The following is a 24,028-nucleotide window of genomic DNA, read 5'->3' on the forward strand; positions in this document are numbered from 1 at the left end:
ATGGAAATATCATACCGCAGATTTGTGTGTGAAAGCCAGTGTGTTTCTTAAAGGCTTATAACACCATCATCTCATATGTTTTGCACTTGTGATCTTATATCTTGTGCAAATGAACTTTTACTGCACTGTTTGCCTGATTTTACTCGTGGAAGTCAACTCAGACATGGAGTGGGTTTCCTTGTAAGGCCAGTGGTCATCTCCTGCTCAGTCATGTGCGGTCATCTCAGACAGGCAGTCTGAGAGATGGTGACGGGACTCAAACGTCTGCTCTGAAGTCATTCCTCGTTTTTTACATTCTCATGAAAGAACTTCTCATGAAAGAACTTCTCTGCCACAGCAGGAACTCACTGACCATGTAGCGCTTTGAGTGATCAAACCCACATTCTTCTGAACCTGGCTTAGCTACGACCTGATGGTTGCATGTACAACATGTAGAGATAGCTTGAGATAGATAGGAGAAATTTTATACCTATCTCTGTAGAGGTAGAGGACAGAAATTTTCTTGATTTTGTGGAAATGAATGAAAAACTTTTGATTGCCTTTAAAAGAAATGCTCCAGAAAGCTCATTTGTTATTTTCTACACAAAACATCCCATATGCTTTCATCACCTGTAGGGTTGGTTTATCTCTCTTCGCATTTCAGTTTCTGAGACGTTTCTGTTTTCTTTTCAATTCCTATGTCCCATCATCATCTCAGCGGGTCATGAGTACCTTTTTCTTTATGAAAAGAGAACTTTTATGAGCATTGTGAGATGCCATGGGTTTTTCACGAAGGTCTAAAGGGCTATCCATAATATTAAAGCGTATCTATCATAATTGATAAGGGTAATATTTCTAAACAGATTCACAAAATCGCAGCTACCCTAGCATGTTTATTGATTGTAACTAGCTGCTACAATGGGTACCGCAAATTTATTAAGTCACCACTGTTAAAAAAAAGAACATCTGAAGCAATAAAACACTAGGTTAAGCTTTCCAAAAGGCGTCTGCATATTGATGAATTCTTAAAGGGTGTTTACAGTTCTGGTTGAGGTGAGGATTTAGCTTTTAACATTTTGCGAGATATTCAGAAACCACTCGATGAGATGTCAAAGAGCATGCAATTTTAAGGGGTATCAAAAGTTTATTTGATGAAAATCGGTTTTGAAATGGCTAAGATATCCAAAAACAAAGTGAAACAAAGAGATCCTAATAAAAGGCGTGGCCTGTGGCCTTTTATTATTATCACTTTTTTTGATATCTCAGCCATTTGAAAACCAATTTTCATCAAATAAATGTTGAATTCTTCTTAAAATTGCATGCTCTTTCATATTTCATAGGAGATTTCTCATTATATCACTGAGGAATGTTCAAAGCATGAATCCCCACCTCAACCAGTACTGTACAGTCCCTTTAAAGATTATTCTTTGCCAATTTTGCATCTTTTCTTTCATTTTTGTTGTCTTGTTTTGTGCGGAGTCATGTCTTGCATCACTTTACACTGCATTCTTGCAAGATGTCCTACAAAAGATGATTTGTGTATTTTCCCCTTAAAGTTGACTGCTTTATCATTTTTTAAAACACTTTTGCACCACTCTTCTTGTTCTTAAAAAATGAAAACCCGCTTTAGCCAAACTTTGGTTTAGAAAATATCTGTAGAAGGCCTTTAGCGTCAAGACAGTGATAAATGAAAAATTAATTCTCAAATCTTCTAACAAACAGCTTCCTATATAGTTCAGCAATAGGACAACTAGTGTGCCTCCAAATTTTCTCTTTATTCTGTCGTGTAGTTCAAATATGAGATTATATACGTATATTACAAGTTTTGCCAGGATGTAATTATCATTTTAAGTCCTTGTTTCAAGTTCCATTGAGCTGAGATTAGATTTTAAACCTTTGTAATGTCAGGTATTTGAGGGATTATGTTCTAAATCTTTTTGATAATGAAAAGTAAAAGCAAAACAATCATATTCTTTGCTGTGGGATGATAGGCCTTGATACAGCTTTGTTATTATTTTACAATTTTTAAACTGACTTTGAATTACACCGCGAGGTAAATTTTTTATAGAAGCAAATAACACTGTTAATGTTACAGGTGGATGTAATGTTAACCATTTCACAGGAACAAAAGTTGGGAAATAATTGTTTTTGATTTAATGAGAAAATAGAACAGGAGATTGTGGAATCTGATGTACAAGTTTTTTCGGAGCCAAAATTCAAATTGTGAAATTATGTCTTCATTGCATGCTAAACTCTGAAAGCCTGTAATTCTCTTCATTCTGTCTTGTCTCCCCACCCTGATTAAATATTTTGTTTCAACATGTCATCTTCTGATCCTCCATCCATCATTCAGGACATTATAAACAGCAATGATAGTAGCCTGCCATCAGAGTCAACAGATGTAGAATCTTCTCAACCAACTCACACGGGCCCCCCGCCCCCGATCTCACTGGATAACGAAGGTGTACCCTCTGTGTGTGGACTTAGCCTCAACGACGGCCAGACAGCAGACTTTCCACAAAACATCGTACTGACTTTGGGCGGAACCACAGGGAAGGAATCACAAGCTTGATGAATTTTTTTTATTCCGTGTTATCACCAGTCCTTGGTCAAAATAGGAAGCATGGTACTTTCTCTTTTTTGTAATAAAAACAATCCTTGTTGCTGTTGTTGTTTTTTGGTATCAATACTGTCCTATATTCTTTGTATTTTGTGCTGAAGATAAATGTGACTGCTCAGCTTAAACTCACATAAAGTAGGCCAAAACGAATTTCTGCTTTACTATATAGTTTAAAAGAGTAAGCTCTAAGCTTGAAAATTATATTCAACTTGTTAAAATTGGACTATCCTAACCCATTCAAAAAGTGACTGGAATGAGAGAGTTAGGAGGTGCAGTCTCATAGAAAAGGGAGATAATTTATCAAAACAGAATGGTGCAAAAAGTTGCAAGTTGGAAAGGTGATTTCAGGGAGATATTTGAATAGGTTCCTTGTTAAAAAGAGATGTCTTGTTGACACTGTTTCTGACAGCAGATTGTATTTATAGACTTTGATTTGTTTGTAGGTGATTGTACTTAAAGTGCACAAATATGCAATTGCTTTACAGAGCAAATTGAGATTATGTGTGTTGCCTAATGACTATGAGATTCTTCTAGAGTTGATTTGTGTTTTTATTTCAAATTTCCTGGTGTGCAAAGTGCTCTCTGCATATCTGACACAATTTGCTGCCAACTATGACATTTCTTATATATTTTTTATAAAGAAATACTGTTCTTCAGCAGGTACAAATGATAAAGGGCATTTCATTTACTGTCCATGCATTAGAAACAATGTACCTGGTACATTTTATTGATTAGGGAGTTAGTTTGACTCAGGCAATCTGTACTTAAAGTGTAATTAGACTTTTTCTTCTTTCTATTGTGCCTTTGTGAAACAAAGAAATACTTCTCTTTTTCTCTGTAAGTTGGAAGTGATAGTTAGTTGCACACTGTATGCTGAAATTGAATATTTTGAAGAAAAAAAAATTGTGTGTGTGTCTCTCTCTCGGTTAATGTGATGTAAATAAAGTGTAAAATATATCCACATATATATGATTATACATGATAGAAAAAATGATATCATTTGAAAGCAACTCTCAGTAACTGAGTAAATTAAAGTGAAGATTTCATTATCATTTATAGAAATCCTAGCTTTAGGGGAAATAAGTGCACTCCTAGAATGTGAAAGGGAAAACAGTAATAATCAGCGTTCTCTACAATGTTAGAAAAAGTTATTATAAAGTCAATACATTATCTTGTGGTGGGTTAACATATTATAATAATTACTTCCAATATAGTCTCAGTTTTGCAGAAACCAGTAGTTGCTGTCAGTTACAATAGAAAGTGCAGTGATACATAGTCAAACTTGAAAAGATGCATGCCTACAAAATAGTATTTTGCAGTTCATGAAATGAACATATGTTTTATGACTTATGTGTGCAAATTCACTTCCAATCAAGATCTCTTTCTCACTCTTTGTGGCAAATCACTAGACTGCCACAACATTTTCATCATAAATATACAATACCACTACAGAATAACACTTGCCAGTAGCCTTTATTTCCTGGTTGGTTAAAAGAAACACCCACTTTCTTGTGGGAAAAATATCAGAGTACTTAATTCCTTTCTTTTCTCTTTATTCGTTATTATCAATAATATCTTTTGTTGCTCCTTCAGCTGCTGTGATATTGTCGTATTAATTATTCCCACGTAGCCCAATGCTTGTCAAGTGATTTAGATGCATAACGTTTGTTATACATGCTGCATAAAAGGATATTGCACTACATGAGAAATAAGAACTTCGGTTGACTCTGATGGGATGTGGCACACGTGTGTGAGTATGCGAGTAGGTTTGAAATCTCGTCACATCTTAACTCCACTTTTGGAGTCAAAACATTGTTGAATAAATACTGAATAACTCTGCAAATCTGCGATGTATCTATTTGTGAGCCAGCAGTGTGCTTCATGTTATCTAGCCAGTGTTAGTAATCTGTAGATATTTTGATTTTTCTTTTCTTTTCCAGCAGAGACAGTTATGGATGATATAATGTCTGTTTTTGAGACAGTAAATTTGGAATCATATTTTTGTAGTGGCGTCATCTGCAAAATGAGGGAGAGATACGTGTATTTATAAGGGAGCGAGATCAAGAATGACCAAAGTTTTCGTCTTGCATGTGTAAAAAGTGATATTAATGTGAAAGTCGTTAATAATGGAGATCAATCATACCAAAATTCTGTATTTTCATATATACTGAAAACTCTCTGCTTTGTTCATGTTTACCTGTTGCTTTGAAGAGAAATAACTTGACTACCTGTACAGTTTTGTTTTGAGCCAGTAATTGGCATAGGAGATTGCAGTTTCACGGCAGACTCTAATTCTCTGTACTGTAGTATTTAAAATACTAGTGTTATATTGTTGAGCTAGTATGGCAGAATATAGTGTGCAGTTGAGTTTATTAGTAAGTACAAATGCAGTCCAGCAAAAGACACGAGCAGACTCTTTGGTGCATTTATACTTCACCCGTTCCATACGGAAACCTAGTGGCCTGCATATTAAGTCTTTGGGCATTTCAAAATCCAGTATGGAATAGGTTAGATGGCTACCTTGGAGGGCCAAGGGTCTTCTGCGATTTGATGATTGACTGCCAGTGGTATGATTTCAAGTCAAGATAAGTCTGTAAGTCCATGCTTGTGTATGAGATACATGGAGTTTTCATCTCTCTTTCTGTTTTTTTTTTTTTCACACAAGGGTGCAGTCTTATCCACCTGCTTATGAGGTAACTAAATCAGGTCATAGCTGATACCTGAGGGGATGGGTATCCCACTTAAGACTTTTAGGTGCTTGTATACACTCATTGTCATTTTGGCATGTTATATGCTTGTTAAACCAGTGATGAAAAGTCAGGATCAAGAATTCTTGTGGGCATTTATCATTGCATCCTGTTGGTTTCCATGTCTTTAAATAGTAAATAAAGATATAGATGTATTTTATAAGACTGTAAATCATGCACAATCCCTCGCTCCCCTCATTCTTTAGAATGAAGCACATTTGGGTTTTCCAAAACATCCTACACAATATTCTTTGTGCAGTTCAAAATCCATTTGAGCATGGTAACTTATGCCTGCAGCTAATCATGAAGTCAGAGGTTCTGTGAGTGGAGTAGACACAAGATCTTGATTACCAGTAGTCTAACCAATAGCATAAGAACACAATTTCAGGTAGCTCTCTATGTACAGTCCACTAAAGGAAAATGTTCTTGCTGAAATATATACTGAATGTTACATCTGGTTCTTTCTCTAACACCGAAACTGCCTGTCATTCGACCTTCAACTAAACTGCCTTATTAAAAGCTAGAGTCTATCATTGAAAAGGATACAACATTTCATCTTTGTTACATACAGTTCAGATACATACATAGCCTTGGATGTGTGGACTTGCCTGCCGTCAGGTGCATAGTCAGATATGCCATAGAGTGCGGAGTGTGCTCTGCGCTTTAAATCAGTACGGTAGTACAATATGTGATGCAAGCAAGCACTACTGGCCAAAATTTACTTCATTCTGGACTTGTGTTCTTCATTGAAACAGGATTCAGTGTTTTACTTGGTTGACTGGATGCTGTGCAAAGAGATCTGGGTCCCATTTCATAAAACTTGTTATCAGAAATGACTGCCACATTTCCATGACAAATTTGCTCTCAGCTAATTAGATGCAAGGATTTCAGTAGCTTGTAACAGCTATCGTAACTTGTTATTGACAACAAGTTTCATGGAACAGGGCCCTGAAGTAAAGCTTTTCCTTGAGAAGAGGAATTGATAATCTATGATATACTGTACACTTTACTTACTTTCATCAATAATGAGCTGCCTTTACAAGACACTATGTACAATATCTCATGTGGAGATATGGAGATCAATTCGTGTATGTGATATCTAAATGTGTAATTTTGCTATGAGCCATTGACAGCTTTCACACTACACATTATAGTCAATTATGTACGTCCATATATGAACTGACCTATGGTTTATCCAATACCAGTCATACATATTTTATGGCTTTTGGAGATTAGAGTAGAAGTTAATGTGCAATTCATTTCTGTTGAGAGTAGATGTCACATACAGGTGTAGACAGTATTTTTCTTTGTATATCTGTAGCTTGTATAGTGCTTTGATTTGTATGTTTCTGAACGAAAAGTTTCAATACCTTATTTTGACAACTGTCATACTTTGTCTTTTCAAAGCAAGTCAATTATGTACTGTCAAAGTCCAATGTATTTTATTCAAGATTAAATTTATAAGGGTAAGTCAGCACTAGTCTGTTCTTCTGTGCTTACTGTACATGTACTGTATTTCTTTTGAGTGTGGTTGCATGTATGATTACTGTAAATGCCAAAAAGGGGTACTGGACAATATAAGCATAAAATACAATTTACATTGTTTTAAAATCAAAGTTTCCTTTTCATTTTTATTTTTCAAAGCTAAACATCCTAATGCAGAATTAGCTGAAGGAAATGTTTTTAGTTGGTTTTCATGTGTTCCATGGACATAATACATTATAATGACTTAAGAGCATTCACAATCATGACAAGATTTAGTACACGTTGTATGTGTTTAAAAAAAAGGCTTCAGATTCAAATACATTGTACAGTAGGCCTACAGTTGAATATGATTTATTTCTCCCTGGTGAGATTTCCGATACAGTTGTACAGGTATTCAGTATTATGCACCAATGATTATATCCACAATTTGATTCTTCTTCTTTTTTTTTAGGGCTGTGAGGTGACTGAACTTTAAGGAGTAGTGGGAGTTCAGGTGCCATAATTTTATCTGTACATTGTTTGCACACTACTCTATTTTTTCCACCATACCCTTTACTTTGCATTTGTATATTAAGTGTTTACAATGACCGGTATACCATATTGCCCTCCATTATTTACACTGAGACCTACATCATGATTTTTAGGGCATATAACTGAATTGCACAAGCTTGAGAACCATCACTCTGACTTAATGAATAGGTGAAGCATTGAGTCCACTGGATTTCACGGTACTGTACAAAGTCCAAAGAGCATGTCTGTTAGGATCACTCATTATACATGTAGCTGGCAATAGAAGAACCGACTTGTACATAGTAAAGGACCTCCAAGCCAAACACCAGCTCCGCTCGAAATAGCAGATCTATTCCCAAGCCTTAGTGGTACTAACTCTCGACTCTAGGATCATGTCTTTAGAAATACAACATGGAGATACATGTACAAACCTTGAATGTCTCCTACCAGTTCCATGTGTGCGTGTTGCCCTGTGGTGCTGCCAGAGATCGCTTTCGACACTCTTTGAGAGGTGTGTAGCGGCTGGTGGTGGCGTGGAGGTCTTTCATGAAGTCTACCTGGCCGCCTTCCGTTATGGCCCCCAGCATGCCAGGGAGAGTCGCAACTATGAGATCGACGACGACTTCACGTTCGAGAATGTCGGTGCGATGCTCCGCAGCAGTTACGGGACCAAAGAAGCAGTGTTTCTCAAGGATATGGCATATGCGGTGGAAGGAAGATTTGCGGAAATTCCTGCAACTTTCCATCATACTTTCCTGATACGTTCGCCCGCCAAGGTGGTGCGGTCGTACCTCAAACTCTTAAACAGGTGTGCCTTTGATGACAGGTACCGCGCAGAATTGAGGCACAAATTATCGAACAGCTTCAGACAGCAGTGCGCTCTCTACGACTTCTTCTCTGCCTCTGAGGACAATCGACCTTTACTCGTCATCGACGCAGACGACTTCGCGACGTCGCCCGAAACCATCCTGAGGCAATACTGCTTCGAGACCAAAATCAAATTTCGAGACACGATGTTGAAGTGGGAGAGTCGGCAAACCATTCCAGAGGAATGGCATGCCTCTGTGATTCTTAAGAAGCAAACCCAAGATGTGGGTAGCTATGAGAGAGCTCTTAGCAGCACTGGAGTTCAAGCACCGTCATGTCAGGCTGACACATTAGAAGACATATTACCTGATGCCTGGCTACAATGTGTGAATGAATGTCGGCCATTCTATGACCACCTTTATGCCAAGAGAATGCATATCTGCTAGATTTTATTTCATGATTTCTAATGATGAGCAGGGCCTAATTTTCTGATGGCGGCACCGAACAGTATCAAAATGTGCAGTTTATACAAAGACAAAAGAAAATATACCAGTTGCATGGTATATAACTGCATGCTGATAGGCTAGGCTGGACGAAATAAAAAAAGAAAAAAAGAAAAAAAGAAGAGTATACTGCTCCAGAACTGTCAACATTGAAAATATAGACCCGAAGTCGCAATTTTCCAGGAATATTGGTATTGTAAACCTTGCATACGCCTACGTTGACATACTACATCGCGAAAGTCAACAAATGATCTTGCAAACACGAAAATTTTATCAAGATGAACATCTGACATAAGAATACTATATATGCCACATTGTAGACATAACTGAGTGCTATCTGGGCATGCAATTTAAGTATAAATTTGAATCTTGGATCTTGAATAAGAATCTTTATTTATATTCATATATTCTCCACTGAAGGGACAGAGTGCCCTTTCAAACGTATTGGGTTATAGCTAGGGCATATTTTCAAAGGGGTCCTCAACATACACTTAAAACACCTTCAATGTTGTTTTTGTCAACAATATGTATGGTATAAAAGTTAAAATACAAATTAAATCAGCACACAAAAGTCACCTTTGCAGTGTACAATATAGATCTACCAATACACGTAGTATGCCTACCATAGATGGTGTGATCAGCATAAAGTTCTCTTCCAGTGTGTGAATTGTGTAGTTATCATGAGCTGCCTTTTGTAATGCCTCTGTTGACCAGTGTCCACTGAATACACTAATGTCAAAATTTGTACTCCAGTAGTAAAGTCTGTTGTTTGTATGTGTGTGTGTGTGTGTGTGTGTGTGTGTGTGTGTATGCGGTGGTTATGCATGAGCTTCATTTTGCTTTATTATACATGTACTGACACTGGGGGGATGAATTTCCAAAGGTTTCATTCTCCCTGTCTAAGTGGGGGTTAACCTTGGCCCCATCCCCACCCCCAAATTGCCTGGAAAAACATTCTATGGCCCCTGAAATGTACTACAGTGGAAACTCAGTATAGCGAGATCTTTGGGACCAAGACAATTTGTTCTTTATATCAGATATTTTGTTATATCGGAGGTCAATGAATAATACAAAACAAAGGAAATAAATTCGTTGGGCACGGAGTAATTAGTTTGTTATACAGTGTATTAGGTAATTTGTTATATCAGATCTCTTCATATCGAGTTTCCACTGTACTGAAGATTTCTGTCTTCATCACAGGATAGTAAAGGGAACACTAGTAGACTAATTCTTTTTCCGATTTAATTCTTTTATTCCAAAAATATATATCCAAATATGGTATTTGCAAACATGACTTATGTAATGTATCATTGAATATATAGAGGTAAGTATCTTGCATAGAATAATGTTATCATCTTTCATCTTCACATATTATGGAATGGTTAAGAAAAACTGGAAGGAAGTACCTGCATTCCTGTTAAAACAATAACACCGCAAATGTAAAGGATGATATATCCATTTCACATGTTATTTTTGACAGGAATATTTACAAAGTAGTTTATATCAGGGATGATATTAAGGTTAAAAAAAAAAACAGGAATTCAAAATTTTCTAGTGATTTTCATACATGGAAATATCAATATGTACCAACTGGAAAAGAAAAAAAAATCTATTTATATCTATGTCTGTCTACATGTCTCTATAAACCATACTAGGAGTAATGCAATGGAATGGAAACAGATATTGCATTACTGTATATATGACAAGATGTGTACATCTTTGCCAAAACTACGTATTTAACAGACAAAATGATACTATAGTCTCATGCAAAGAACAATTGGAATGCATTTTGACACAAGTTTAAATATTGTATGTGCTCCATACGCAATCTTGCCTAAGGTTAGCAATGAAGTGCACAACAGTCAGTCCGCAGCACGTATGCCAATGAGCCGATCCGGCAAGATTTATTCAGCACTCTCGTTGATGATCTTTGCGTTCGAAAGGTGTCTCGTCGTGCGAGATTTTGCGAGACTTTGATAGGGCTATGGTTTTCACAGTGTAGCGACTTGTACATACATTCGTCATGGCTACAAGTCACGGTAAATTGCTCTCCAGACTTTGATCTTTACTTTGATACTAAATTTGCGTATAATATCGGATCTTATCATGACTATATAATCAGTTGAATATGCGTAAATTTTACCTGCTTTTCACGAAAGATTTTGTTGTCTAAAGTTCGTTTTTGATTCCTGACCGGATTAAGAAACTGTTGTTTCTGATTTTGGCTTTTTCGTAGAGAGGAAACTTAGATGCTCATCATATATTGGAGTCAAGGAGACGCAAGCATGATTTATACTAGTTTTTCCGTTTTGAAATGTCTGTAAAATTCACTCCTATGCCGGAAGTATGCTCCACACAAAGTGTACAGTGGCGCGAAAGAGCTCTCTCATTGGACAGTGCTTGCATTCAGCGCTTGAACTACACGCGTGCCAAGAAACCGCAAGTGGAATGAAACCGTTATGTGGCAGCGTAATGACGTAATGCAAGCGCTGAATGCAAGCGCTGTCCAATGAGAGAGCTTATTCTTGAGATTGCACGGTTTCAAGCTGATCAGCACTGACATTGATGTATATTTTACTGGTTCCTGACCGGATTAAGCAACAAATTGTCAAGATATTTACATGGATACAAAGATTAGGAGATGGACTACCAAATACAGCATTTTCATTGAGACGCAAGGTGAATTTGGTATTCTTTTGACGTCTTGAACGTGTACTGCACGAATTACTTTTTTCATCATTTTTCAAGATCATATTACGCTATGATATTTTTCATTTACAATAATTTGAGTAACATGTGACGATAGTTTACATATTTTCCTTGAATTTGATACCAAATTTGTGAATATGAAGTATATTTTTGTTGCCAAAAGCCAAAGGACAAAATCCCCTTACGCAGCTCATTACATATGCGAGCCTCGAGCGGGCTTGCATACGAGTTGAATAAATACGAGCGAATTATCGGGTGCTGCAGACTGACTGACAATGCCTTGAGGTAGATTAACGCCTATTAATATTCATCACAATATCCTTGCTCACTGCGCATCAATGTATTGCATGACATGATCAATATACTTTGGTTATCTCAAAATATTTGCACACTGTATGAAATCATAGGCATTTTATCTTTGTACAAATTCTTAATCTACAAGAATATGTATCATATAAAGATGTTTTATCAAATACAAACTACGGGTATGCATGGTACACTAAAGTCTTCTGAAACAATAAGGAAAAAAAACTTGAAAATTTAATGGAGTTAGGACATGGTAAAATATATCACTGCTACAAATATTGTTTATCTCTCTTCATAACACATGCATCCATGAGACTGATCTATCATTCAGAATCACAGTACATGTACTTCATTGAAGGAAAAGTCTATCTTGACATTATATTGCTTTGTATGAAAACAGAAAAGTCAGAAAAAAAAAGTCATGAACTGAAAATTGGCAACTCTCTATGACATTGGTGTTGAGCAGCTCTCCATTTTTTTTTTCCAAATTGGACACAAAATTTCATTACTTTTCTTCTTTTTTTTTCATATATTTTGTCACAGGCAGAACTTATCCGCTGAGGCTTACATACAAAATCGTATTACTCTTATTACATATCAAGAACAGATTCAAAGAAAATTTTTCTTGTGAGAAGAGTGAAAATTTGTGACTTTTTGTGTACAAGCCAAATAGAGGGTTGCTTAACATCTACATACCACAGAGTTACCAAGTTGTCTTGCTCTCTAAACTATAACAGTTCATAACTTTCTTGTGTGTGTATGTCTACAAAGAAATGCACCAAGATACTTTGCTGACCTGGTTTGGACTCAGTGGCAAGTGTTCATGCATGACCAACTTGATCACACTTAGTCAACACACAACAATGTTAACACATCTGTGCTGTAAGTCCACATCCCATTCTTGCAGCATCCTTAGCTGCGTACCTCACTCATTTGCCATTTTGGTCGGAAACGACCTCTGTTGCCACCTTCAAAGCCTGCACAACTGTCACCTCCGGGGAAGCTTCAGAATCTCCAAAGCTAGGTTTGTGAAAGACTCAACAGTTTTGGATTCGGGAAGGCGTGCAAAGATGTCTTCTCCTTCCTCACAGCATAATGTCAGGGCCTGATGTCAGAGAATTGATAGAGGTGACGAACAAAGAAAGGAGGAAAATATGATAGTTTAGTGTTGACCGGACCATGCCTGTTTGTGGGGACTAGGAGTAAAGTGACTTGTCAAACTTCATGTACATTTAAAAATGTATTTCTTGTCTATTTCTAGTCATCCTTGTGCATACACCTGTAATCTTTACAGAAACATCTGACGGGTGAGGGGTACAGCAAATTCATACATCTGTATCAATTTAAAGAATAAAAAAGAATGCGGTGCACATCTGGTTGCCCATATGCAGCAACATTGGGCAATTGGGTAAATAATGGTTACATCAACATGATACACTGGCATCTCTGACATGGTACACATTGTATATCACATCATATTTGTTTTATATATTCTTTTTATTTACTTTTTCACAAGAAATTAATATCACATGTGGCTCAGGGATATAATGTGAGTTATATGCATTTCCCTGTCTTTCAGTGACATGTGAAAACAATAGCGGACAAAGTGTGTAGTACTACCATTTCTCAATCAAGACAATCAAAGAAAAAAAAGTTTAAAGAAAAACAGGAAATACATTAAAAATTTTGAAAACAATAACATACATAAGAATTTAAATGACTTTTGGAAATTTTCTGATGTACAATTGTTGAATATGTTAAAACAGATATACAAAGGAAAAATGGACTCTCAGTGCTTTTGATTAGTGTTCTACAGTTCGAAATAAGATGTTGGACTTAATTTGCATAATTAATTGATAAAAATTAGAAATTTATAATTACAAAGAAAAATCAAGTCAGCCCCTACACCCCTCTACCCCCCTCCCCCCCCCCCAAAAAAAAACAAAAAACAAAAAACCAACAACAACAAAGCCCCGCCTGTTTAATGTTAAGGGTAATCGTGATGTGTGAACAAGCAAAATTTGCTACATGTACAACAGGCAGACAGAACTGATGATGCCAATGAAAGATCATTAATGACTTTCACACACCCATAAACACACCTGATCAATGGGGAGTTTTCCCACAATCTGTAGACTGCAGTCCTCTGCCATCTTTTCTGCTCCTTCTCCGGGGAATAAATCTGTCACCTCCTGCAAAGTTGGACAAGATTGGACATGCCGAGACACATAATGCACCAAGAATGTCATTCCACAGAAATGTGCGCATTGATGAAAGCTCTTTTTCTGTACAACTGACAGTAAAGTAACACAAATGCATTTTTAACTAAGAACAAAATTTTTTTGAAGTCAGTCAATTCATGTTTGCAACAAATGACTGATAGTGCATCTTCAGTTTTCTGTATCATTCTGTTGATCATTCTCTAAGTTTTAAAGTTATAGTTTTGTGACAACTATCTTTTTGTTCTTACTTCATCATAGATTTCATGACACATCCTTGAAACATTCTGTGATACAGCTACTACTATGTGCATAATAATCACATTATCAGATGTGAGAACGCTGGCTTTTAAGGGTACAGAGAATCCATACATAGTAACTCCTGCACAACAAATTTGGGTTTGGAAAAAAAAAAGAAAGAAGAAATGTAGTGGGACTGGCTTTCCCTGAAAAGTCCAGGGCTCTGTTTCATAAAGTTGTTCATAAAGTTATGCATGATTTTACAAACAACTTACATATGGCAAGCCAAGTGGGTTTCTAAATTACAGTTGAACCTCTATTATCCGGCCTCCCTTTATCCGGATCTCTCTATTATCCGGACGCAATCTCGCCGTGATTTTTTTAAAATAATTACGGGAAGAAAGGGGGATTCCCAACTCCTTGAGAACTCCTACCCAAACACACATGAATTACATATTACTTCCAATATGATTAACATACATTGCATCAAATTTCCTTCCAAATTGCTTACTTTCAGACATTTCAACATCCCGAAACATCCCCAAATGTAACAATGAAAAGGTTGCAGTATACACATTACCACAAATGGTACTACAATGGGCTACATCAGTACATGTGTATGTATATGTACATGTATAAAGCATTGAGTCTCCCGTATCCGGCCAAATCCCTTATCCGGATGAGCCCCGGTCCCGACTTGTCCGGATACGAGAGGTTCAACTGTACTGTTAAATTCAATAGCTAAAGTTGAAATTTGCATGTGATAATGATTATTCTTACATTTAACACACATTTTTAGTTGAAAGTGTATTTTTGCCCCAATGTAAATGAAGCATTGACATACAGTTGTACTTTGTTGAAACGTAAGAAAAAAAATGGGCACACACATTGACACTTCATATTCAAGTCGTTTGGAAAGTCCTGAGTAACTTTACGAACAAATTTATGAAACAGGACCCAGAATTCATAAAATGGTGAACATAGTATGATAGCCAAAACTTGTCAGTTAGGCTTGTAAAGAGGTCCCAACTCCTCCTTGCTGTTCTCCTAACCTTACTCTCAATTGGGAGATGAGACTCACCTGGCAACAAGGACAAACAAATCCACTCATGTTCTCCACCAGGCCGAGGATGGGCAGCCCCATCTTGCGGCAGAAGCTGACCTCCTTGCGGATGGTGTCCATGGCAACCTGCTGGGGCGTGGTGACGATGAGGGCGCCATCAGGCTTGGCATTCTTCAGCACCTTGAGGACTGTCAGGTGCTCATCGCTTGTACCTGGAGGAGTATCTGTTGGGAAGAGACCATTAAAATATCACTTGACACAAAATGCTTTGATTTGTTGATATAACAGTGCTGGCTGTTTGAAACAGTTGTTTTACTTTCAGTGACATGCAAATTGTGGAATTTGCCATTCCAAAAATATGTTCATGTTCATACATTGTACATTATTTGTAGTCATAGTGATAGTGATAGTTATAGTCATAGTCATAGTCATAGTCATAGTCATAGTCATAGTCACAATCACAGTCATAGTCACAGTCACAGTCATAGCCATAGTCATAGTCATCATCATAGTCATAGTTACAGTCGCACTCACAATCAGTCATAGTCAGTCATAGTCACAGTCATAGTTATAGCCATAGTCATAGTCATAGTCATAATCATAATCATTACCATAACCATAATCATAATCAAAAGTAAAATCACAGCTATCATCACAAACATAATCACAATCATATTTAACATCAGCATCACCTTAATCATCATCCAAATAATGACTATCATTGTATCTACAATAACTTTATTGTACCTATAATTAGATAATCCAGTTTTCCCCAGAAAGTGTTCTTCAGGAACTGTTTGATGAGCTGTGTCTTCCTCGGACCTCTCCACACAACAGCGCTGTCAGCCTGGTCCAGTAGTGAGGCAACAGACATCACCTTAATACCCCTGTGACTGGACCTAGATACAGATGGATGGCATTGGTATGAAAAGGCAGCAAACTTCTATAAACTTGGTATTTAATAACAGGTGAACCTTGCTGGGCATAAATTCTTTGCTACAAGATGATATACATGAATGTTATATTACAATACATGTATGATATCAAACCACAAACATGGACCAAAGATGGGGAGTGGCATGTAAGATTGTGACAAATTGTTTCTCATGACAAATTTGAACATTCAAAGTGTGGGGCCTTTTTTAATTGATCAATGGAGTTTTAGCACTCTGCTTTACAAGTGGAGGTAAGGTAGTAAGAAAGATACATTGTATATTAATATGTAGTCCTGATATGTGCCATTATGGTGTCACGTGGGCAAATGTAAAGAATGTGATGTCCATTTAGCGGGAGGAGAATAGTAAAAGTACTGGTCGTTGTGTCAATATGATGTTTGGTAGATATCTTTTCAGGAATACTGCCTTACATCAGGGAGGGAGGAAGATTGGTTCAAACTGCACTACATTGTGATTATAGTCAAAGAAAAATAGTGGAGCCTATAAAGGATGTCACTCTTACTGGAGGGGCTTCCATCCCCACTGGGTGCTGATGACCTTGCCATCTTGGACTGCCAGCAGCTGGGGAATGCTAGGACCACAGATATCGACATCCAAGACACCAACCTGTTTCCAGAAGGAGAGAAGGAGGTAGGGAAGATAGAGTGGAGAATGAGATAAAAAATCTGTAGATGATGATGATGATGATGATGATGATGATGATGATGATGATGATGAATGATGATGATGCAATGACGAATTTAAAAAAAAAAGCCCAAATGAAGTTTGTACTAAACTTACAGAATTCAATCATTGGTATAAAACTGTCCAGTCTTCCAGATAACATCTTTGAATATTTTGACTGAACTAATCTATTTATAAGTTAGAGAAGGTAATTGTTAGTAATTGTGAAAAACTTTTAGTTACACTAAATACATTGTACAAAGGTTAGTTACGATTTATCATTTATAGTCATACTGTAAGTAGGTCTCATAGAATACAAATCTCAAAGAAAACTAATTGTGTACTATGAAATAGCATACATGATCTGTTTCTGTTGGTCAGCAAAATGCCTGCTCTACTTCTTGTTAGTGAAAAAAAAAATGAATGAAAGACACATCTCTAGTGATGCATGTATGTAGATGTTTGGCTCTACATTTTACAGTTGCTAGCAAGTAACAAATATTCTAACTTTAACGTGTAAACTGAAATACATAAGATGTAATTACTTTGATAGTTACAGTGGACTCCCATTATAACAAAGTCCTCGGGGACCGGCACTTTTCTTTCGTTTTATCAAAATTTCGTTGTAACTGAACAAATAAACAATAAAAACATAGAGTGGATAATGTTATGGCCTGAATTTTTACTTCATTGTAACCAGAATGTAGTTATAACTGTGTTTGTAATAACCGGAGTGCACTGTACACTGTCACCTTCCCTCACTACACAATGTCACATAAGCTTGAAGTTCCATCCAATCCATTTTATGTAATTCTCCAGCTTAGAGAAGAAACTGTAACGGCTGTGACTCACACATAAAAAAAAATTGACCCTCTGCTCTTTGGCCTATAACCCCCTCCCCCCCCCCCCCCCCCCCCAACAAACAAACAAACAAACAAACAAATCTAAAATCTTAGGTATTACATGAGCAGGAGAAACCCACAAAAGAAAATGTACAAAAAAACTAAAAAATAAAACTGGTCAGTCTAATGACTCAGTCACAACTACATGGCAAAGGAATTGAATCAGATGGCTTGACAAATAAGTCTTGATTTCTGATTTAACTCTTGGCAGCAGATTCCATGTTACCTTCTTATCCTGCCTTGCTAGTGCCATGGCCAGTGTGGCAGTCACAGTTGATTTTCCCACTCCTGTTGAAAAAATGCATACAATGCTGTATGAGTTAAAGCCAATCAGTATGACCTACATACAATATGGGCCACAATAAATGGTTCAATCTTATCATCCAATTGCCAAGTTAATTACTGGTGACAAAGTTATTAACTCAATACACAGCATGTTTGTCATACTTGTAGGGCCTATATCATGTTGAATACATATGTTTGAAACTTGTTGCCAAATATATCACGTGTTTAAAGCTGTTTTACACTGCTTTTTCTGGAAAGAGGGACATCAGGAAATATATGCACACTTCTACATGGGTAAGGGATGAATCAACTGAAGCAGCACATCCCATCTTCACTTTGTGTCACTAATTGATGGAAGGACACAGCAGATCCTCCTCACTACAAAAACGAACACAAGAACTCATCCAAAACAGCAATTAATCAAACGATTCAGAGAACAGCTGCACAATGTATCACAGGCAACTCAACGAAGCCTACAGAATACTCAGTTCACCAGCATTGCATTCTTGAAGAAGAAATCTGCCCCCCAACATAAGTGAAACTTCAAAAGAAAGAGAAAAATATTCCCTGCAGAATGATACAAAAATGACAAAAATGGGATAAGGAATAAAGGAAGAAATAACATTTTGAAATTTCACATTTTTTCAGAAAAGATTTCTTGACCAATCCTTATGAATATTCAAATGAGTGAGTTAATTCAAATGAGTTTTGAGTTAATGTCATACCCTCACAATTTTTCATGTATGTTATATATGAAATTCAGTAAAATTTCTATTTTTAGCTCATACAAGTGAAAGTATGTCCTATACCAAGATATATCAGCGTTAACATTGACATTTCTTTTTTATATTTTGGGTGGTTATAAGACAGGTTTTATATTTATACAGCTGAAATAGGAGATTTTTGTCATTTCTGTATACGAAATGAATAAGAAATTGTGAGAGCATGACATCATCAACTTTCATGGCTTGTGAGGGTGTCTGTAGTGGAATGATGTGGCAAAACCGTACCTCCTTTCCCAGATACCACCAGTAGTTTGTGCCTGATTGCTCCCATCCTCACATCAATGGATTCCTGGTCGGGATCCACAGCCCCTGGTGGTCAGAAAAAGGGCAGACACTTTATCTAACTAATCATGTCACCATGCCTAGTTGCAAAGACACTGATCCTTTCTTGACACTTTTGTTTTGTTTTGTTTTTGTTTTTGTTTGTTTGGGTTTTTTTTTAAAGTACCTCTGGCTGATGAGTAGATGTTATTTTTACTTTCGCAGTTTGACTTGGCACACTGCGTTATGACAGTCATTCAATGGCCCTCAATGATGACTGAATTTTCACACTAGCCAAGATTGGGTCCACATATCACAGTACTACAGAAGGTAAATGCTCATTAAAAAAAAAAACCAAACACACACACACACACACAAACAAACATATGCACAACTAAAAATTTGGATCATGAAATATAAATGGTTACAGGATACACAAGCACAAAAGATACTGCTCTTTACAAACCATTAGATTAAACAGACATCTATCTGACAATGGATGTGCACATCAGAGAGCATTTGAGCCTTCTGTAAGAGAACTTCACATACTTAAATGCAAGAACACACATTGACATAAAAATATTACTGATTAGCTAGTATCAAATTAAGTTGTATTCAGCCAACATACTGTAAAACGTACCAAGGTATTATAGAGAGTTTGAATGGTATGGATTTGTGCTTATAAACTCCCTCGGGACCCCCTCCCACACACACACACATTATTTTTATTCACACCACTTCTGTTTTCTCATTATGTTACAAGTCCAATGCTTTGATTAAACATGATGGAGGCATTATTTGAGCTGACCTTGCTGTTGACACAAAGCCTGCCCTGGACATCCTTCACACACTGATGCTCTCCCAGCCATGGCCTGTGTGCAAGAAGCGAATGCTATCTCAACATACACTCCACTAGAAAACATGTAAATGCATTTTTGAAACTTTCCATATACAAACTCTCCAATACAGTCTAATGTTTTCATAGATGACGAAGCTAGGAAATTGTGGTTGAGCGCCTAACAGGCTGCCAGCACTGTTTTGGGCTGTGTTCTTTTGAAATTTGTTGACTTTGTGGTTGTTACTACAAATGCAATATGAATTCATTATATCTTATATTTAAAACAACGTAGTATTTGAATAGTACAATATTTATGTTCTATATGTTGTGTTTTAATTGAAGAAATTGTTATTCTTATGTCATTTTAGTATGTATACACAAAATTGCAATTCAGCTACTCAGTTGCAAAGATGATTGAATAAACCATGAATTGAATTGAATTGAATTGAACTGAATTGAATTGAATTGAATAGATAATACTAGAAAATGTTCATGCTCTGAATTAAAAAGAAATAAACTATATAATATTCCTTTGGCTCTAAATCTCATAGCAATTACATTTGGCAATGCCATATGTGTCAGGTATATGAGTTAAGTCATAAAGTTTACTTCAGTAGTGTACCCTATTAAAATGAAATTGCATTTCTGTAAACTGGCAAAACATATTATTATACAAGCTAAAAATAAATATTGTATACAACCTGTATCAGTATACTGGGTTATATCATGGAAGTATTATGACAAGAATTAATACTACTTCCACTTCTCAAATGTGTGGAGCAATCTCAGCATTTATTAACTGCGACCAGCCCCAACACGCAGTGTTGGGGCTGCGCCGTTTTCGCATTCAGATTTTAATGTTGTACAAAATGGGTGCCGTTCCGGCGCTATATTTCCTTAATTTTTCAACAAAAACTACTAGGAATACTTACATGGGTAGATTAAACCTAAATGATTCACATCAGTGACTGTTTGATGCATTTCATTGCTTATGATGCAGAAAATGCTGTCTTATAGGGCAAATATCTTCAGCTCAACGATGCTCACTAAAACTCACAATCACTTGCACATGCGTACAGCATGCATTCAGTGCAGTCCATTGACAGCTGTATTGCTCGCTACATGATGCATTAAATTCATTTTACCTTATATGCACCATGCGATGATGCATTATTCATATTCTTGAGCATTCGTAACGGTGACGTCATTGATCACACATGCGTAGATGCGTACTAATGGGTATACACGTTCAAAATAGCAGCAAAGCTCCCCACTAGGGCAGGCCGCTTACTCCTAAAAATGTGGAAAATTTTGCAGTTTCCAGATAAATTGGTGAGAAGAACCACGGCAATGGGGTAGTTTATATTTCATTTTTTATTGTCACTGTTTTTATGATAGAAATTTAGCCATGGTTTATTTGTGAAGTTGCCGTATATGTGGCAATAGGGAGTTGTTCGTGATTCTCACTTTAACGAAACTGCGAGGTAGCCGCCAGAACCCCGCCGCAGAGCGGCGGGTCTCCGGGGCTAAGCATTTATAAGATCTAGTTAATCATAATCATTACTTACACTTTCAGAAGGACAGCCTTCCAGGCTGCCTTCTTCTTCTACTCCTTGGTGCTGCATTTGTGCACTCTCAGCAAGTGGGTTCCATTCAACACGATCTACATTGGGGGAAATTACAAAGAGATTTAAATCATCACTCTCACCCCTACAGGCAGTTTGGATGTTTTGAATAATCAAATGCCATAATGGATGTTTAATAATGCCATTCTGCTTTTAATATCTTACCTATTTCTCTTTGAGTCTTCTCACATATCTATAAAGCAGCAATTAAGCAAATCAGATGTAAACTTGTGATACTTTGCCCAATATTTCTCCTGCAACTAGTCTAACGTTAGAACGTCAGTCCCTTAATTGCCCACTGAGTTTCAGGAAGTTATCAAATTTACAGTTGAACTAACAATTAGATCCTGCTACTACTACACTAGGTTCTAACTTCTACAAAGTAACTAGAATAAATAGACCAATCGAACTGTTAGATCCCCTATGCGGCTATATAGGCCTATATGCCCCTCGCGTTCACTGATTCCTATTTTACTAGTAATCATTCGCTTCGATTATTACAAATCAAAATATCGAAAGTCTAGCTATCTTACGCGTAATAAACGTGTTAACGTAACCTCCCATAGCTATAAACTCAATGAGAGCTAAACTAGCTCCCTCTTCTACGAAGCAGTAACCACCTGTCGAACAGTACTGGCTTGCCCGCGCCGCCCGCCCGGACACCTCGGCAGGGATGTCGACCAATATCCGCCCGGTTATGGGAGCAGATTACACGTTGTCAAAATGGACTCGACTGATCGCATGAACTGTTCCCCCATCACAGCACATTTTCATTATTTTGCGTTGAAAGATACTTACCCGATACTTAGATAGCTACGGGAGTGGAATAATTATCCTTATGAATAAATTACGAACACTGAAAACATACCGGTGAAGACCAAGTATCCCTCGGTCGCAGTCCCAGGTCACGGTCCCATGAAAGAGTTACCGTAAGTATGGAATGCCGAAGTGTTGCTTATCAATTATCTAAGCTGTGTACATGACCAAACTGCATTTCAGAGGATCAGAAAGTGCGTGATTACTCGTAAATTCGAAGATAAAAAAAAAACAAAACAAAACAAAAAACAAAACAAAGCAAAACAACATCAACAACAACAACAACAACAACAACAACAACAGTAACAACATATGTTAACAATAAACACGGAATAACACACTTCTGTACAAACGTCAAATAAATTCTACAAAGAGTGTAAAATAAGCAGCCTCTTACAATTAAAAAACCCTTGTTCCATCGTTCGTACTTTCTAGCTAGCCCTTTAATTATGGGGGAACAGCTGAAGAAAATTACGGTGATCACCGATTGTCAAACAAGGTTATTCAGACCCTATCGACAATTCCAAGAATACTGACATATCATACGGTGCCATACCAAAAAGAAATAAATAAATCAATACACAAAAAAGATTAAAATCTAGTTGCAAAAAGTTTGAAGCTGTGTAATTCTTCAGACCTGAACATATAAGGCCCTACATGGCATGAAAAATGCATTCACTAAATTGCATGCTCTATCCAATTTCTAAGGAGATTCTAGGCCTCGGCTACATAGTCCATGGGCCAGGCCAGATATTGGTACCATCTGAGGTGGCAAAACCTTTTTGGTGTCATTTTGTTTGTCGGGCATAGATATGCTTATCAAGCTATGATAGCATTTCCAAATGAGTAGCTTAGTCATAGTAAATGAATTTTTAACCAATTTGGTTTCGTTGTTATATCCCTATACTTCTGAATCGAAACTAACCGCCATACAAAGAAGAGCACAGTCTTCTGTATGTTCCATAGAGCTGTAAAATGCAGCTCTACGGTATGTTCACAGGTGTTCTGTTGTAAACGCGGTGCGCTTAGTCTTTATTCAAGGCAGCGAAGGGAATATCCAAAGGTTATGATGTCCACAGCGCTTAGTCCTTATTCTAGACGGCGAAGGGAATATCCAAAGGTTATGATGTCCACAGCGCTTAGTCCTTATTCTAGACGGCGAAGGGAATATCCAAAGCGTATGATACAGTGTATATCCTTTTATCTAAAAACAACAACAACAACAAAAGCAATTCCTAGTGAATTTTACCGTATTTTTCAATCATTTATCATTTTCCTGTGAAAACGCTACGGTGAAAATGCTGATACCACGCCAATGTCGCTTTATTTCCCTCCAACAATATAAGATAATGCAAAAACAATGTACCGGTACACTACGATACATTATAATGAATGATATTGTAAATGAACAGAGTGATTTTTGTTTAAAACTGATGTATTTGTTGATAGGGTAGTATAAAAACAGTATAGATAATCCCTTTTATGAGGAACTTTAGATATGATAACGGTACATTGGTCTAGATAAAGAACTAAGCGCACTGCGTGACAGCTGTGGACATCATAACCCTTTGGATATTCCCTTCGCTGCCTTGAATAAAGACTAAGCGCACCGCGTTTACAACAGAACACCTGTGGACATACAGAAGGCAGTGCTCTTCTTTGTATAGCGGTTTAGTTTCGATTCAGAAGTATAGGGATATAAATACGAG

General features: G+C 37.0%; 3 protein-coding genes across 3 annotated transcripts in view; 2 read left to right on the top strand and 1 right to left on the bottom strand.

The window, feature by feature from the left end:
* LOC139721047 (DCC-interacting protein 13-alpha-like) overlaps positions 1 to 2,600 on the top strand; it is a 38,537-nt gene extending 35,937 nt beyond the window's left edge. The window contains exon 17 of the mRNA XM_071632376.1: positions 2,333 to 2,600. Within this exon, the coding sequence (XP_071488477.1) occupies positions 2,333 to 2,551 (219 nt within the window). The 3' untranslated portion in view covers positions 2,552 to 2,600. The remainder of the gene's footprint in view (positions 1 to 2,332) is intronic.
* A 4,890-nt stretch (positions 2,601 to 7,490) lies between these two features.
* On the top strand, positions 7,491 to 8,594 carry LOC139721084 (uncharacterized). The gene has a single exon (XM_071632414.1). It carries the CDS (start codon positions 7,734 to 7,736, stop codon positions 8,592 to 8,594), a length of 861 nt encoding a protein of 286 aa, XP_071488515.1. The 5' UTR covers positions 7,491 to 7,733.
* Positions 8,595 to 12,654: 4,060 nt separating this feature from the next.
* Positions 12,655 to 21,536, bottom strand: LOC139721048 (cytosolic Fe-S cluster assembly factor NUBP2-like). The gene is made up of 9 exons (XM_071632377.1): positions 21,447 to 21,536; positions 19,849 to 19,912; positions 19,005 to 19,088; positions 17,936 to 17,997; positions 16,647 to 16,750; positions 15,936 to 16,087; positions 15,207 to 15,412; positions 13,769 to 13,858; positions 12,655 to 12,771 (listed from the first exon to the last, which is right to left on the bottom strand). Exons 1-9 carry the CDS (start codon positions 21,501 to 21,503, stop codon positions 12,655 to 12,657), a joined length of 936 nt encoding a protein of 311 aa, XP_071488478.1. The 5' UTR covers positions 21,504 to 21,536.
* Positions 21,537 to 24,028: the final 2,492 nt, after the last annotated feature.

This window comes from Diadema antillarum, unplaced genomic scaffold, assembly GCF_040938485.1.
Source record: "Diadema antillarum isolate AM-2024a unplaced genomic scaffold, OU_Dant_1.0 scf00000137, whole genome shotgun sequence".
Classification (NCBI taxonomy): domain Eukaryota; kingdom Metazoa; phylum Echinodermata; class Echinoidea; order Diadematoida; family Diadematidae; genus Diadema; species Diadema antillarum.